Raw genomic sequence first — 15,937 nt, 5'->3', positions numbered from 1 at the left:
GTATACTATGGAAAAAAAAACAAGGAGAGAAAAAGTGTGAGAGAAAGACAGAAGGAGGGGAGAAAGAGAGAAGGATGCATATAGGGAAGAAGGAGCTAAACAGTAATTAATGGGGCTTATCTCTCACAGTCGCCATGGAGATGGATGTGTATTCTGCTCTGTTTAAAACTGTGCGAGTGGAGCCGGCGCAAGCTCAGGTCTGCAATCAGACAGACGCGCCGAGGCTTTGGCTCTCCTCCTCAAATCAAATACACAACAATGACTATGTTCCAAAACATACAGCTGCATCTTAGACATCAGCGCTTGAAATAAAGCAGCGCAAGCCTCAGTTCAATATTTAGATTTTATTTGTATTCCAGCAGAAATGCATAGACACACATGCCTACAAAATACAAGATATGAGCTGCTTTAGACATATAACATTGTACATGTTCTGTACACTCTCAGAAATAAGGATACAAAAGTGTCACAGAGGCAGTACGATTTTAAAAGGTACTAAAATATACCATAATTAGCCACTATTATGGTACTTTTAAGATATTTTGATGACTCTTTAAGGGTAAATAGAGTACAAAAGTGTACCTTTTTTAAAGGTATCGCCTTAGTGACAGCTTTTGTACCTTTTTTAGAGTATACCTTATCATATATTAGTATAAGAGCCTCATTTTTAGCATGTTACGTCATCCCTGAAACACACAAACATACTCAAGGTTACTGGCTAAAGGCAGATACTGCTGGACCATTATGAAAACAATCTGTATAACTAGACAGTGAATGCATCTTCTGGCTAGATAGTGATACTCTGCTACATATTTACATTTTCTGATCTAAATAGCATGGTGTTGCACTTGAACTCTGTTGTTATGAAACATAAGGCAACTATGGCAGACAACAAACCAGGAAAAAATCTCACACATAAATTTGCGTGTGTGTGTGTGTGTGCAAACATAACTGACATCTCAACGATATGAGCCTCTCTTAACAGCATTTCACTGTTGTTGTTGTTTTTTATATTATTATTATTATAATTAATTAGTATTATTAGTATTACAAGACAGTAGGCACAACTTGGACAGGTGTACTTGCAAAAGAAGGTTAGATTACAGTGAACTAACATTGCGGAACATACAGTTTTCTGAGTTTGGTCCCATCTCAACCAGCGAAGTTATGAATATTAATGGCTGATGTTTTAAAAATGTAGGACTTTATGTAGTTTGGTTACAGAAAACGAAGGTTGGGAGAGCATGCAGCTGCTCTTTAATAAAGCTGCTTTTTAAAAAAATGTATTTCTTTATAAGAAAAACTTTTTGATATTTTGCATTAAATGCTTTTGGAAAACTGTTTGTTGTTCAGCGGTTCTTTGTACAGTGATAAATGAGCCATTTTTACAGTTGTGTTCATTGGCCTGTGATCTCTGGAACGATACTGTACAGACGCAGACCGCTTTCTGCTTTTGTCCAAATAAAGACAAGTTGAGAATCAAGGGAGGAGAAATGCTTTATATATCCTGATGTGCACTGCTGTTCAGAAGTTTGGAGTCTGTACGTTTTTTATTTTAAAGAAATTAATACTTTTATTCATCAAGGGCACATTTAATTGATCAAAAGTTACAGTATAGACAATTATCGTAAAATGTTAGAAAAATTTCAAATAAAAGCTGTTATGAACTTTCTATTCATCAAAGAATCCTGAGGAAAAAAGGTATCATGGTTTTCGCTTCAGCAAAATTCAGCTTTTCCACCACAGGAATAAAATATATTAAAATATAAAACACAATTTCTATATTTTTACTGTGTTTTTGATCAAACAAAGGCAGATTTGATGAATTTCCTTAATAAAACAGCAAGTTAGGGAAGGAGATATTAAAGGGTTTGTCCTTTTAAAAGTCTCTAAAAATAACATTAAAATTATTTTCCCAACTTTTCAGATTGCACTAGCATTTAAATGGCTTCAAAATGATCCTACTTTGATTTAATGAGGACCTCAGCGACGTCATTAATATTTTTAAGAGTTACTTTAAGATTTCATGTGTCCTAAATATAAAAGTACATTAAAGTTACATATGACCAAAAGTACTTATGCTCTATCATGCAAATGCATGCCTGGCAGCTTGAAAACGGACAGACGTACATGATGATTTGACTAGAAATGTTTCATATTCTTGACTGAGAAAGACGATGCATGACTGATGAGAAGATGAAAGACTGGTGAGCTGGTGTCCCATCAGGACAAACCCCCCTCAGGTCAGGGTAGTGACTTCTGCTTGAGTGTAGTTTCCTGGGGATGTAAGCGCATCTTTACAGCTCTCTGAAACAAAGACAAGTAGAGAGAGAAAAAAGTTGAACCAAACTTGTATTAATGAAAGTAAAATGAATTTGACCCACCTTTATTTGAACCACTGATGATGTCACATGGACTATTTTAACAATGTTCTTACTACCTTTCTGGGCCTTGAACGTGTCGGTTGTGTTGCTGTCTATGCAGGGTCAGAAAGCTGTCAGATTTAATCAAAAATATCTTAATTTATGTTCTGAAGATGAACAAAGGTCTTACTGGTTTGGAAAAACATGAAGGTGAGTAATTAATGACAGAATTGTTGTTTTTGGGTGAACTATCCCTTTAAGATTAATTTTTTAAAGAAATTAATTTAGCTCAATTAATATATTTTTATTTCACATAAATAGACATTTATGTGTGTTTTGTATGGCAACAAAAATCCCCTATAAAGTAAAAAAAAAATGCCCCAAAAAATCAATAGCTTAATAAAGTTAATCTCTGAGACTGACACGTTACAATGACGTGGGATGTGGATCACTGAATCAAGCAAAATGTCCGTCAACAGCACTGCAGATTTATGTATGACTGTCTAAAAAGAAAGATTTTCGCCTATTAAATCAAGCAGACTGCTGGCCTTCAGAGGCTCTGCAGTGAACCCAGAGGCCAGGGAGGGTGTGGGGTCTGTCCATGTTGCTAATGGAAACCTATTAGCAGCAATTAAGTTGAGCTGCCTATCGGGACCAGAAGCAGATCCATAACTCACATCAGAACTGCTGTAGATGATGCTTTTCAGTGCTGCATGACTGGCTTGCCACATAATTACACACAAATCAAGAAAGAAGTCGGCTTGAAAAAGACAGCGCAGTATGAGAGAAGACAGTAGCCAAGGAGACTCTGTCTTTACTGCAAAAAATCATGTTTTTTTCATTTTCACGTAAAAATATCTAAATATGCTTAAAACAAGATAAATGCATTTAGCAAAACTATGTAAGATATTAAGGAGAAGTTCACTTCCAGAACCAAAATTTACGGATAATTTACTCACTCTCTTGTCATCCAAGATGTTTGTGTCTTTCTTTCTTCAGTTGATAAAAAATTATGTTTCTTGAGGAAAAAATTCAAGAATTATCTCCATAAAATGGACTTCAATGGTGCCCCCAAGTTTGAACTTCCAAAATGGAGTACAAATGCAGCCTCCAGTGGCTCTAAATGATCCCAGCCGAGGAAAAAAGGTCTTATCTAGCAAAACAACCGGTTATTTTTTAAACAAATTGACAATTTATATACTTTTTAACCTTAAATGCTTGTCTTGCCTTTTTTTCTTCCATTTCAATATGGTCAATACAGTTATGTCGAAAAACTCCAATCTCGTTTTCTTCCCCAACTTAAAAATCATCCTACATCACTGCAGAATTCCCAACCAAGTGTTTACAAAGTGAACATGCGAAGAAGATCAAACACCCTTTACCAAAAAAGGTAAAACAGCGATGTAGGACGATTTTGACGTTGAAGAAGAAAACGAGACGGGAGTTTATCGCATTCGCATTGCAGAGACGAGACAAGACAAGCATTTAGGGTTAAAAAATATAAATTGTCAATTTGTTTTGAAAATGACCAATCGTTTCGCTAGATAAGACCCTTCTTTCTCGTCTGGGTTCGTTTAGAGCCATTTGAAGCTGCATTTAAACTGCATTTTGGTAGTTCAAACTTGGGGGCACCATTGAAGTCCATTATATGGAGAACATTCCTGAAATGTTTTTCTCAAGAAAGATAATTTCTTATCGACTGAAGAAAGAAAGACATGAACATGAATGACACTTGAATGACAAGGCGGTGAGTAATTATCTGTAAATCTTTGTTCTGGAAATGAACTTTTCCTTTAAGACTTTTTTCAGTGAGAATATATAATTTTACCAATAGGGGATGAAAAAACAATTTTAATTTTTATATTAAGCCAGCTCTTGCATCATCAGCACCTCGCGCATGGGTTGTGGTCGTGAATGCACTTCGACAACTGACACGGAGGAGAAGAAAAAGTCATTATTTTTGTTTTTTTTTGCATACAAAAAGTATTTTAACAATGCCCTTGCTACCTTTCTGGGCCTTAAACGTGTTGTCTATGCTGGGTCAGAAAGCTCTTGGATTTAATCAAAAATATCTTAATTTGTATTCCAAAAATGAACGAAGGCCTCACATGTTTGGACTGACATGAGTGTGAGTAATTATTGACTAAATTTTCATTTTTGGATGAACTATCGCTTTAATATTATTCATTTGATTACTTTCTTTCCTTACATTTATCTTATTTGTTTGACAGGTATGTTTCAATAAACAGAAGAAATGCCACAAGTTTCTGATCTACAGATCATTCGTACGTATTTATTTTTAACATCAGCGATGACATTTCCAAAGACGGAGCATCTTTGCTATGTCTGGTGAGGGAATTATTGCCTGTAATCACTGTTAGTTTGACAGGACCACAGCTGCTGTCGCTCTGCCCCTCATTGATTCCCAGAGTGCATCGGTCTCCACATCAGCGAGGAAAATTGCACGGCTTTTCACACAAACATGAAATCAACCGTCACAGAATGTCTGAAGGGCTTAGACGACCTCTGTTTGAATCTTTGAATCAAAACAAAACTCATGCTAACTGGTGTATTTAAAATTCATATTTCCTGTCATTACTCAATGAAACCATAGATGAGATCACAAGACTTTATTTAGTTATTCATTTATTAATTTATGGAAATATTCATACTTCATACTCTGCCTCAAAACGCATTAATGGCGAATCTTAGCAAATGGCAAATTGTTGCAGTTCCCAGTTGCAGCACTTGTTTTTCCGGTGTAATGTTCTGGATTTCAGGTGAAGATTCCCACCTATAAGGTGTCTTGCCACAGCAACAGGTGCTAATTAGCTCCTGTTTCACATTAGCAGCACTGAGAAGAAGACTCGTTCTGCTCTTTCAAATGGAGACAGGGGCTTCAAGGATGTAAAAGGTGGAATGTTTGCTTAAGCAGCTCATGATCGAGCGGTTATCTCCAGAAATAGAATGCCGGCAACCTGTCAGAGCCTTAGGGAATTCGGGGGCCGGGGCGCAAGTCATTCAGGCTGAGTCAAAGTCTGACTTGACAGCAGCCAGTAATGAAGGATGCTTTGACCGAATGCTTTGTCTGTCGTAATGCTCTCATGTTCTGTGTGATGTTATCATCTTATTTTTCTCAGTTTTGAAATGTCAGCTACATAACATGACTGACAAAAATACTTTTTAGGATTTATTTTGCCATTTTTCCCTTTATTTAAATTAGAGGACAGTGTAGAGGAGACAGGAAGCAAAGTGGTAGAGAGAGGAGGATGAATGGGATTCGAACTCGGGACACCCGTAGTACAACAACGCTTTATGTGAGCACCCTGTCCACAAGGCTATTTGCGATGAAAAATACATTAATTTTACTCTGCTCCAGAATACTTTATTACTGATTAGTCAATTAAGGCTTCTGCAGTCAAATCTTTTTTTAAAATGACTCTTAAACTGTCCTACTGAATGATTTCCTGTATAGCTTTGATAGTTTCATGTTCCTTATTGCACTCTACGAGCTCTTGATTTTTATATGATAAAATAATATTGCCGCAAATCAATATTTAATGTCCATTTATTTGGGAAGAACACAGATAATGAGCAGGATAATGCTGGAGGCTGGTTATTTTTTGCAAGATAAGTCCAAATAAATGACACAAGACCTAATCCCTGATTATTTTGCAATACACTTGGGCAGTCTATTGGTTAGAGAGTCAGAATTGTAACCCAAAGGTTGTGGGTTTGAGCCTCAGGTTCAACAGGAATTGTTGGTGGGGGGAGTAAATAACCAGTACTCTCTTCCACCTCCAATTTCACAATTCCACACCTCACTTTTACTTGCACTTTTCACTGTATATATATAAAACATGCTGCTGTGAGCATGTTAAAAAAAACTGCTGCTGCACAAATAACATATATGAATACCCACCACTGCATACATGATCAATCCATAGCAAATCTATACAGGTGGAGCTGGGGATGGTGGAGGGTTTCTAAAGTGCACTGCAACTATTATAGCAAGCACTAACCATATATTTGAACTCACTGGCTACCAATACAGGAGAGAACCAATCAGCTGTGATGTGTGATAATGATGTCAGATTGAGTTAGACCTATTTCAGACTACGGCATCTAGAGTTTCATGCTAGAACTATATATATACAGTGTTTCCTTTCAATTACCTAGACTGTGATGCCCTACCATAGTCTAATTTGTCCTGTCACAGTTTCATAATGAACCAAAATATTTTTACACTTCCCATAATAACTTATAATATCTCTAATGTTGTGCACCATTACTTTAGCAAAATATGTCAACTTAAACACTGGACAAGACAAACTCTAAAGCCATCACTTTCCATTTACCTGTGTGGATGGCGGGTTCAGCTCCACAAGAAAAGTCTCCAGAATTTAGCAGGAAGCAGGTTGCCTCTTTCATGGTCTTGTCTCTGTTGCGTGAGCATCGTAGGGTCCACCTCTCGCCAGGAGAGAAGTGGCTGGGTCAGACTGCAGCTCTCCTCTTCAGAAAGAGTTACGGTAGCATCGCCATTCTGCTTTGAATCTGATAAAAGACAAAAACATGGATGTCAATGTTCATGGCAATTCATTTGCAGTGAATATATAAGAAATAATAGTTCACCCAAAAATGAAAATTCTGTCATTAACTACTCCCCCTCATGTCGTTCCAAACCCGTAAGATTCAAAAACTTCGGAACACAAATTAAGATATTTTTAATGAAATCCGAGAGCTTTCTGACCCTGCATAGACAGCAACACAACTACCACGTTCAAGGCCTAGAAAGGTGGTAAGGACATTGTTAAAATAATCCCAAAGTTTATTCCGGTATAATGCTTTGTTAAGGATTTCAGGCTTACGTTTTGCTAGTATTTTAGGAGAAAATAAAATTAAAATGAGCCATATATCCCAGGTGTCTTTAGCCTCATTTTATCAAACAATTCAATTCATCACACCTCTTAGAAAACACTATTGTCATGGAAATCCTGATGTTCTACCTGAGCGGTTTCTTCCAAGGTTCTCTTCACCAGCAAGGGGGCATGTGTCGCTTTGTGTGCTGTTCCTTGGTGAGTTGCTTTCAGACTTCCCAAATGAGGCAGAGTTCAGCACCATGTGTGGGTTTGGATTGTGCTTCTTCTTCTTTTTGGGCAATTTCTGCTTGGCCATAGCCAGTGAGTAGTACATCCCAAAATTGTTAACAATAATGGGCACTGGCATGGCAATGGTAAGCACACCTGCTAATGCGCATAACGCACCCACCATCATGCCCAGCCACGTTTTAGGGTACATGTCCCCATAACCTACTGTCGTCATTGTTATCACCGCCCACCAGAAGCCAATGGGAATGTTCTTGAAATGCGTGTGGTTGCAGCCACTAGGGTCATGGGGATCTGCGCTAATTCGTTCAGCGTAGTAGATCATGGTGGCGAAGATTAGCACCCCGAGGGCCAGAAAGATGATGAGCAGACAAAACTCATTCACACTCGCCCGCAAGGTGTGGCCGAGAACCCTGAGACCCACAAAGTGTCGAGTGAGCTTAAAGATCCGTAGGATGCGCACAAAACGGACCACGCGCAAAAAGCCCAGGACGTCCTTGGCAGCTTCGGATTTGACGCCGGTCAAACTCATCTCAAGATAGTAGGGCAGGATGGCAACAAAGTCAATGATGTTTAGCTGATTCTTGATGAAGAGAAGCTTGTTCGGGCAACATATGATGCGGACCAAAAACTCGAAGGTAAACCACACCACGCAGATTCCCTCCACCAATGTGAGCACTGGTTTGGGCTCCATCTCCATCCTCGGGGCGACGGGGGTCATGGTGCTTTCAGCATTTGGATTTGTGACATTATGAAGTTCATTGAAGACCTCATGGGTTTCCAGGCAGAAGTTAGTGATGGACACCAGGATGAAAAACAGGGAGACAAAGGCAATTATCTGAAAGATAAGACCAGAAATTAAACACATCTCAATAAACAGTCACAAATACCTTAAAGGGGTCATGAACTGCATTTTTTAATTTAATTCTAGAGGTACACTTATAATTTAGTATGATTTTTAGATCAAAACTTTTAGATTTTATGATTTTTTAGATCAAAACTTAAAAACTTTATAATTTCGAAATAAATGGAAAAGGGGTCATGAACTACATTTTTAAAAATATTATTATTTCGGAATGTTTTCTGAGGTGCACTTCTAATTTTAGTATGATTTCACATCAAAAATCGTCATAATTTAGAAATAAAAGGAAAAGAGGGCCATGAACTGCATTTTTAAATTATTTCATAATGTTTCCAGAGGTGCACTTACAATTTTAGTATGATTTTTAGATTGTCATAATTTAGAAATTAAGGGAAATGGGGTTATGAACTACATTCTTTTTTATTATCATTATGTCATAATGTTTCCTGAGGTGCACATATCATTTTAGTATGATTTTACAACAAAAAAATGTCATAATATAGAAATAAAAGGGAATAGGGGTCATGAACTGCACATTTTGCATTTTTACATTTTGCAACATTGTGAGGAAATTGACTGCCTTAAACCAATTATGTTTAAAAATATTCCTCAGTACATATTTCATCTGAGTTATCAAAAAATATCTTTTATGGCCCATCCTCAACCTAATCACAGGAAACCTTCTTAAATCCCAACATAAGAGAGCAATAAACACTAACAGATCACTCCCTATATTAATCTTGTGCAAAAACACATTTTATGATATGAAATTTCAACATTTTCTCTTACACACTTGAAAAAGTATGATTATACTGTTTAATAGTAAAAGTGTTATTTGATAATAACACTTTTTTTCCGTTAAAGGAAATTTCCCCACTCTCAAGCCATCTTAGGTGTATATGAATTTCTTATTTCAGACAAATACAATCGGAGTTATATAAAAAAAATGACCTTGCTCCTCCAAGCTTTATAATGTCAGTGAATGGGTGTTAATTCTCAAAAGTCCAATGAAGTGCATCCATCCATCATAGAACATACTCCACATGGCTCAGATGAGTTAATAACGGCCTCCTGAAGCAAATCAATGCATTTTGGAAGAAAAATAAAATATTTAAAACTTTATAAATATTCTCTAGATTCCACTAACTGTTGTGCATGCGTTCACGAGAAAGTGGTGTCCAACGGATGACATAGGACATAGGCGTAACGTAACCTCTAGTGAGAATATGCTAGTAATACGCTAGTAAAAGAAAATCCAGTCTCCTCTTGACTTCAGTTGAAATCCTCCAACATTTTTCTTTACAAATCCTTGTTTTGTACTTCTAATTCATGACTGGTGTTTTGTTTTGGAACAGTACTCTCTGACGTATGTGCATAAGACTAGATATTACAGTTTATAAAGTTTTAAATATGGATATTTTTCTTATAAAAATGCATCAAATCACTTCAGAAAGCCTTTATTCGGCCATGATGGATGGATGCACTTTATTGGACTTCTATTGGACTATTGAATATTACCACCCATACTCTGCCATTATAAAGCTTGGAAGAGCCAGGAAATTGTTAAAATTATAATTATGATTGTATTCGTCTGAAAGAAGAAAGTCATATACACCTAGGATGGCTTGAAGGTAAGTACTTTTCATTTTTGGGTTAACTATCCCTATAAGTGAACTTTAATTCATATTTCAGTCAAAAACTCACACCGCCCATCCTTATCTGGTATGTCACATTACTACTTCCTTGTAAACACAGAGTATTATCTCAAAATTTAAAACAAATGGAGGCCATTTTTTTCCTTCATTAGCAGCAAACAATTAAATTAGCTGAAATTAAGTTCAGTGAAAATCATCAGCTATCATCTGAAAGCAGCAACAGCCTAGATGAATATGTGGACTAAGTGTCAAATCTGAACTAAGAGTCATTAATTATATTGTCTTTGTATAAGTAAATGAAACATGCAGATATAAAGAATAAGAGTAGCAAAGCAAGAGGTGGAAGGGTGGGGGGGTGGGGGTAACTATGACAACCATGTCACACCAGCACTGCACAGTTGGAGACTTGTTATCATGCTGAGGAAGATACAAGCCCATGGGCGGCACGATAGCGCTCCCAGAACGACGTAATCAATTTTATTTGTTTACACACATCCTCACAGGAGCAGTAAACTGTAAATGTAGATTATGACGGAATCACTTTTAACCGTTTTAACAATTCATTGATTTACAGTATTACTGCAAGCTGCCAGTTCAAGATTTGTCATGCTTAATAAATCAATCACAGAGCTTTAAAGGATTCGTTCACTGGTAATTTACAAACCCCCATGTCATCCAAGATGTTCATGTCTTTCTTTCTTCAGTCCTAAAGGAATAAAGGTTTTTGAGGAAAACATTCCAGGATTTTTCTCAATGTAGTGGACCTCAATGAGAGTCAATGGGTTGAAGGTCCAAATTGCAGTTTCAATGCAGCTTCAAAGGACTCTACATGATCCCACCCGAGGAATAAGTGTCTTATCTAGTGAAACAATCTGTCATTTTCTACAAAAAATCAAATATATATATAGCCACAAATGCTTGTCTTGCACTAGCTCGACTTCACACATTACGTTGGAAAGGTCACACGTGACGTAGACGGAAGTACCGACCCTGTGTTTACAAAGCAAACATGCGATTTGGTTGGAGAAGATGAGATGGTGTTTTTCACCCTATACCTTTTTTGAACCAAAGTACACAGACGAAGAAGTAACTGCGTGTGACCTTTTCAACATGGCTACGCAATGCTACAAGTCGTGCATGTGTACCGCATAGCTAGTGCAAGATGAGCATTTGTGGTTAAATGTATATATGAGTTCAGATGCAAAACCAGCCAAATCCATCTGACGTCTTTCTTTAACAAAATGCATTTTTATTAGGCTCAGATGTATAGGTTTCTATGTAAGTACCGGTACTTCTGATTGGGCTGAAGCTGGTATTTTAGTGAGTTTGAAGAAAAAGTATTTGATGGATGTATACTATGTGTCGAGAGCATTCACTCAGTATCATTATCTCATTTTTGACCGAGATGGCTTTTAGCTGGTTTTGCATCTGAACGCTTCATATATATTTGTAACATTTTTTTTAGAAAATGACTGATCATTTCGCTAGATAAGAGCCTTATTCCTTGGCTGGGATCGTGTACAGCGCTTTAAAGTTGCATTGAAAACGTAATTTGGACCTTCAACCTGTTGATCCCCATTGAAGCCCGCTATATGGAGAAAAATCCTGGGATGTTTTCCTCAAAAACCATTCATTTCTTTGCGATTGAAGAAAGAAAGACATGAACATCTTGGAATACATAAGGGTGAGTAAATAATCAGGAAATTTTAATTCTGGAAGTGAACTGATCCTTTAAGAGCAGGAGTCTTCAATATTTTTTAGATCAAAGACCCTTTATTGAATAGACATGGATTTGACTTCACACAAAACAAGTTTTTCTGTATTGGATAACAGTAGGGTTATGCAAGGGCAACTCACTAGTTAAAGATGGTTATATGCAGCATTTTGTAAAATGATATTTCGGTGCTTCTTGCACATTTCACTTTCAAAGTCAAAAGTCTGGTGAAAGGCGCTAAAAGGTTAATGCTATTTTAGTGTTTAAAACGTACAACCTACAATAAAACCTACTCTAAATCTAACCGACAGTGTTAAAAGCACTCGTGAGATGAAAACATATTGGCTGAAGCAACCATGCCATTTTAGCTAGCGTCTCTGAGTTCAATTATCATGACTTGTGTTTGGTTTATAAATGATGTCATTACTCAAAAATAAGTCTATTAATCGATTATCTGCCTCTGTACTCATAATTTGTGTGAAAAGGAATAAACACTGTTGGTGTTCTGGCTGAAAACTGCTTTGAATTGTAGCATATATACAATTTTTTTTTAATTTTCCAAAAATGTAAATAGAGACGTTATTCTAATTTTCAAGAAGCCTAGATTGACTTACACAATGCACTTGTGAAAATAAATCCCAGGAGGACCTTAAATAAAACTTGGCAACAGAAACTGCAAACTGTTTCAGCAGCCCTTTTGTTTCACCCTTGATTAAAGTGCTGTATTGAAGTACTTTAATCAGTTTTAATCAATGGCAAAGTGGTCACAACAAGGGAAGAGCCCTCTGATTCAAACCAGCAACAATTTCACTCCTATTCAGGAACACATGAATCTTTTTTTTCAGCAGCTGAAATGCAAATGTGGTAATTAAATGAGAACAGGTATGTGGGCAGAGTGAGCGAGGGCGTCTGTGTTAAAAGGCACTTCTTCAGGAGATCTTTCTAGCAATAATAACAAGCCTGAACCAAATCCTTTCAACTTTTAACATCACTTAGGATTTACTGATGTCGAGCCTGTGCTGTCAGGCTAAAAGGCTAAAATTGAGGCTAAAATTGATATTTGATATTTGTTTGTGGCCATGATTTCGGGTACACAATTAGAGTCAACAATGTTTTAATTATAGGCAGTAAAGTAAAAGTTTTAAAGGGTTTCCAAAGACAGGTGTAGACCTTTTTTTAGAAATTTACCACCACAACATCATTGAATCTGCAGCATTATCTGAATTAAAGCCTATTCACAACAATATAAAACCAGTCATAAGGGTCAATTTATGGAAATTGAGATTTACACATCACTTGAAAGTTGAATAAATAAGCTTTTCATTGATGTATGGTTTGTTAGAATAGGATTTGTTTGGCTGAGATATAACTATTTGAAATCTGGAATCAGAGGGTGCAAAAAATCTAAATATTGAGAAATCACCTTTAAAATTGTGCAAATGAAGTTCTTAGCACTGCATATTACTAATCAAGTTTACTAAGTTTTGATATATTTGCAGTAGGAAATTAACAAAATGTCTTTATGGAACATGATCTTTACTTAATATCCTAATGATTTTTGGCTATTTGGCTATTGTACAAATCTACCTGTGCTACTTAAGTCTGGTTTTGTGGTCTAGGGTGACATATTAGAGTTTACTCAATTCTGAAAGTGAGTCTAACAATATTGTTCCTCCATGTTATTATTGTTCTAGCTGTGGTGTGGATACTACTGTTTCACACTAAACTATAACAATTATTAATACCCTCTAAAGTTATCATCCTTGATGTAAACAGGCCTTCACATCAGCACCTTGACTCATACTGGCTCTTCACATCCATAATACTGAGCAAACACCATATTTTCCTTAATGTGGCATTGTTCTGTGTTCTAATGAGGAAATGGGGAAATAATTGAGTCGAGCTGCTCTCGCACCCCACAGAGTGCCATTGTTACAACATTAACAAAACCTTTCAGAGTGCTGAACACAAACAGTTTAAGTGGGGTTGTAAATTGCTGGACAGATGGGTCATTATGCACGTCTATCTAGCACTATATCACATGATACAACACACATCATAAATACATCCTATTGCAACAGCTCATTGAGACTAATTCATTAAACAAATGCTGTTCTCAAGTGTCCAGTGCAACATGTTTTGTACATTTATAGCATTTATACAAATTATGTCTATAAAGCAGGAATATGAAAATATGAGCTAAGATTGTGCAGTAACAGTAGTAAGCACATGCTACACTGTGCTAAAAATATATTAACATAAAGTCCAGATGGCTGTTAGCGTAGTATCAATCATAAAAATAAACAATGATTGTTACGTGGGATCTACTTAGTTCATTTTGATGTGGAAATCACTATTTTTGTTGAGTGATTCACTAAAATCAATCTGGCAGCATTAACACTTGAGCTTTTTTTTACTATAACAGCTATTGAAATCTTTAGGCTCCATCATGAAAAATGTGATGGTGATAGATGAAATATGCTTTGTCATGGCACACCCTTTCACAAACACATCTACGACTACACATCCAGATGTTTCTGATTTATGTGTTTATCTATGACAAATATATTGGTAAAAAGTTTTTTTAAAATATTAAAAAAAATCACAAAGTCTCCAATTATTTGATCAAAAATACAGTAAAAACAGTAATGTTGTATAGGGTCCTATCAAATCAGTTTATGTTTATTATTTATTTATTTCAGACATACTGTGTTGTGTATTTACATTTTTCTAATAAATAAATTAAATAATTTTTATAGTAAATATTTTTTTTTAATAATGTTTTAATAATAATTTTATTAGTAGTAGTACTATAGTTACATTAAGTAATATATTTCTGACACAGTTTCTTCAAGTTAAACTGAACTTTTTTCTGTTTATTTGATATGACGTTAGTTTTTCTCAAAAGAAATGGTAAAATGCTCATGAAGTGACTCTCAGAGCAGAGGCTGAAAATACCTTGCACGCTTCAGTATGCGTGTAGTAACAAAACAAAACCGTGCATCGGTGCCATTCATTCACACAGAGACACAGAACATGCAGGATTTTTATTTAAATAGTATTTTGAGGCTTAATATTCACAGGCACTAGTCCATATTGCGTTTTGATTCAAGCTTACTGACCTACTTTTGATTTATTCATCCAAAATTTGTCAAATCTTTGACATAATCATAGGGCCGCCTAAATGTGAAATATAATTACAATTTCTAATAACTATAGGCTATAAATATATGAAATGGAATTCATTCCTGTTATGGTAAAGCTGTATTTTAGCATCATTACTCCAGTTATAAGTGTCACATGATCCTTCAGAAATCATTCTAATATGCTGATTCGGCGCTTAAGAAACATTTCTTATTATAATCAATGTTGAAACAGTTGTCTATAAAGTTCAAATAAGTTTTTACTGCCTCTTTTTAACAATATTACTGATCCTAACCTTTTGACCTTTTGAGTGTATGTGTATATGTGAGAGAGAGAAAAATAGATAAGAGGAGGGTTAAAGAGAGAGAACGACTTAGATAGTCTCCCATACCAGCTGTTCACTACAGCAGCCTCCAGCTCATTTTGCATTTAGTCACACCTCACAAAGACATTTTCCCATAGTGCAGCTGTCACATTCCAGACCACCTGTATGAGCAAACACTATTGTTTCACCATTAAGTTTCCATGGAAAATAATTCAAGCCTCTCATAACTGTCAAACAAGAAAAAACATTGCCAACATAAAGCAGGAAGACTCAATATATAGAATATAAAGGATATATATAATCCAGGGCTTGACAATAAGGAGTACCCGATGGCCCGGGGCCAGTGTGAAAGATGCTCAGGACAGTTGACAAATTTGTTTAAATTTGTCAAAAAGTTTATCATTATCGCGTATTTTTAAGCCTTGTTTATTTAAAATTTCAGAGACGTGTCTCTGACGGACAAATAGCCTACAAAAGTATGTCAAAATACCCGTCTTGATGATTAACTTTGTAGCTTTACCAATTAATATATTTAAGATGCATTGATTTTAGCTAATCTCTGTTCCAGGCGTGCACACAAACTGCATGCAATCATTTTTCAAAATGCCGTGTGCGGAAATATGCCGAACTCTTTAAACATCCGTTAGTAGAGGCCAGAGACACTGAAGACGAACACAAAGAGGAAAAAGTCCTGTAGCAGGCAGAGCAAGATCAAGGTTCACAATGTGCAAAATATTGGAAATATTATTTTAAATATCGAAACGGGGGT

At 36.1% G+C, this 15,937-nt stretch overlaps 1 protein-coding gene across 1 annotated transcript in view; it reads right to left on the bottom strand.

The window, feature by feature from the left end:
- Window positions 1–329: 329 nt before the first annotated feature.
- The window catches only part of kcnc4 (potassium voltage-gated channel, Shaw-related subfamily, member 4), a 28,639-nt gene continuing 13,031 nt past the window's right edge, over window positions 330–15,937 (bottom strand). Inside the window, 4 exon segments of the mRNA XM_051117298.1 lie at window positions 330–2,307; window positions 6,722–6,845; window positions 6,847–6,917; window positions 7,370–8,306. Coding sequence (XP_050973255.1) covers window positions 2,240–2,307; window positions 6,722–6,845; window positions 6,847–6,917; window positions 7,370–8,306 — 1,200 coding nt within the window. The 3' untranslated portion in view covers window positions 330–2,239.

Source organism: Labeo rohita, chromosome 8 (genome assembly GCF_022985175.1).
Source record: "Labeo rohita strain BAU-BD-2019 chromosome 8, IGBB_LRoh.1.0, whole genome shotgun sequence".
NCBI lineage: Eukaryota > Metazoa > Chordata > Actinopteri > Cypriniformes > Cyprinidae > Labeo > Labeo rohita.
Note: the sequence above shows the minus strand (reverse complement) of the source record. Positions and strands in the feature narration are given on the sequence as shown.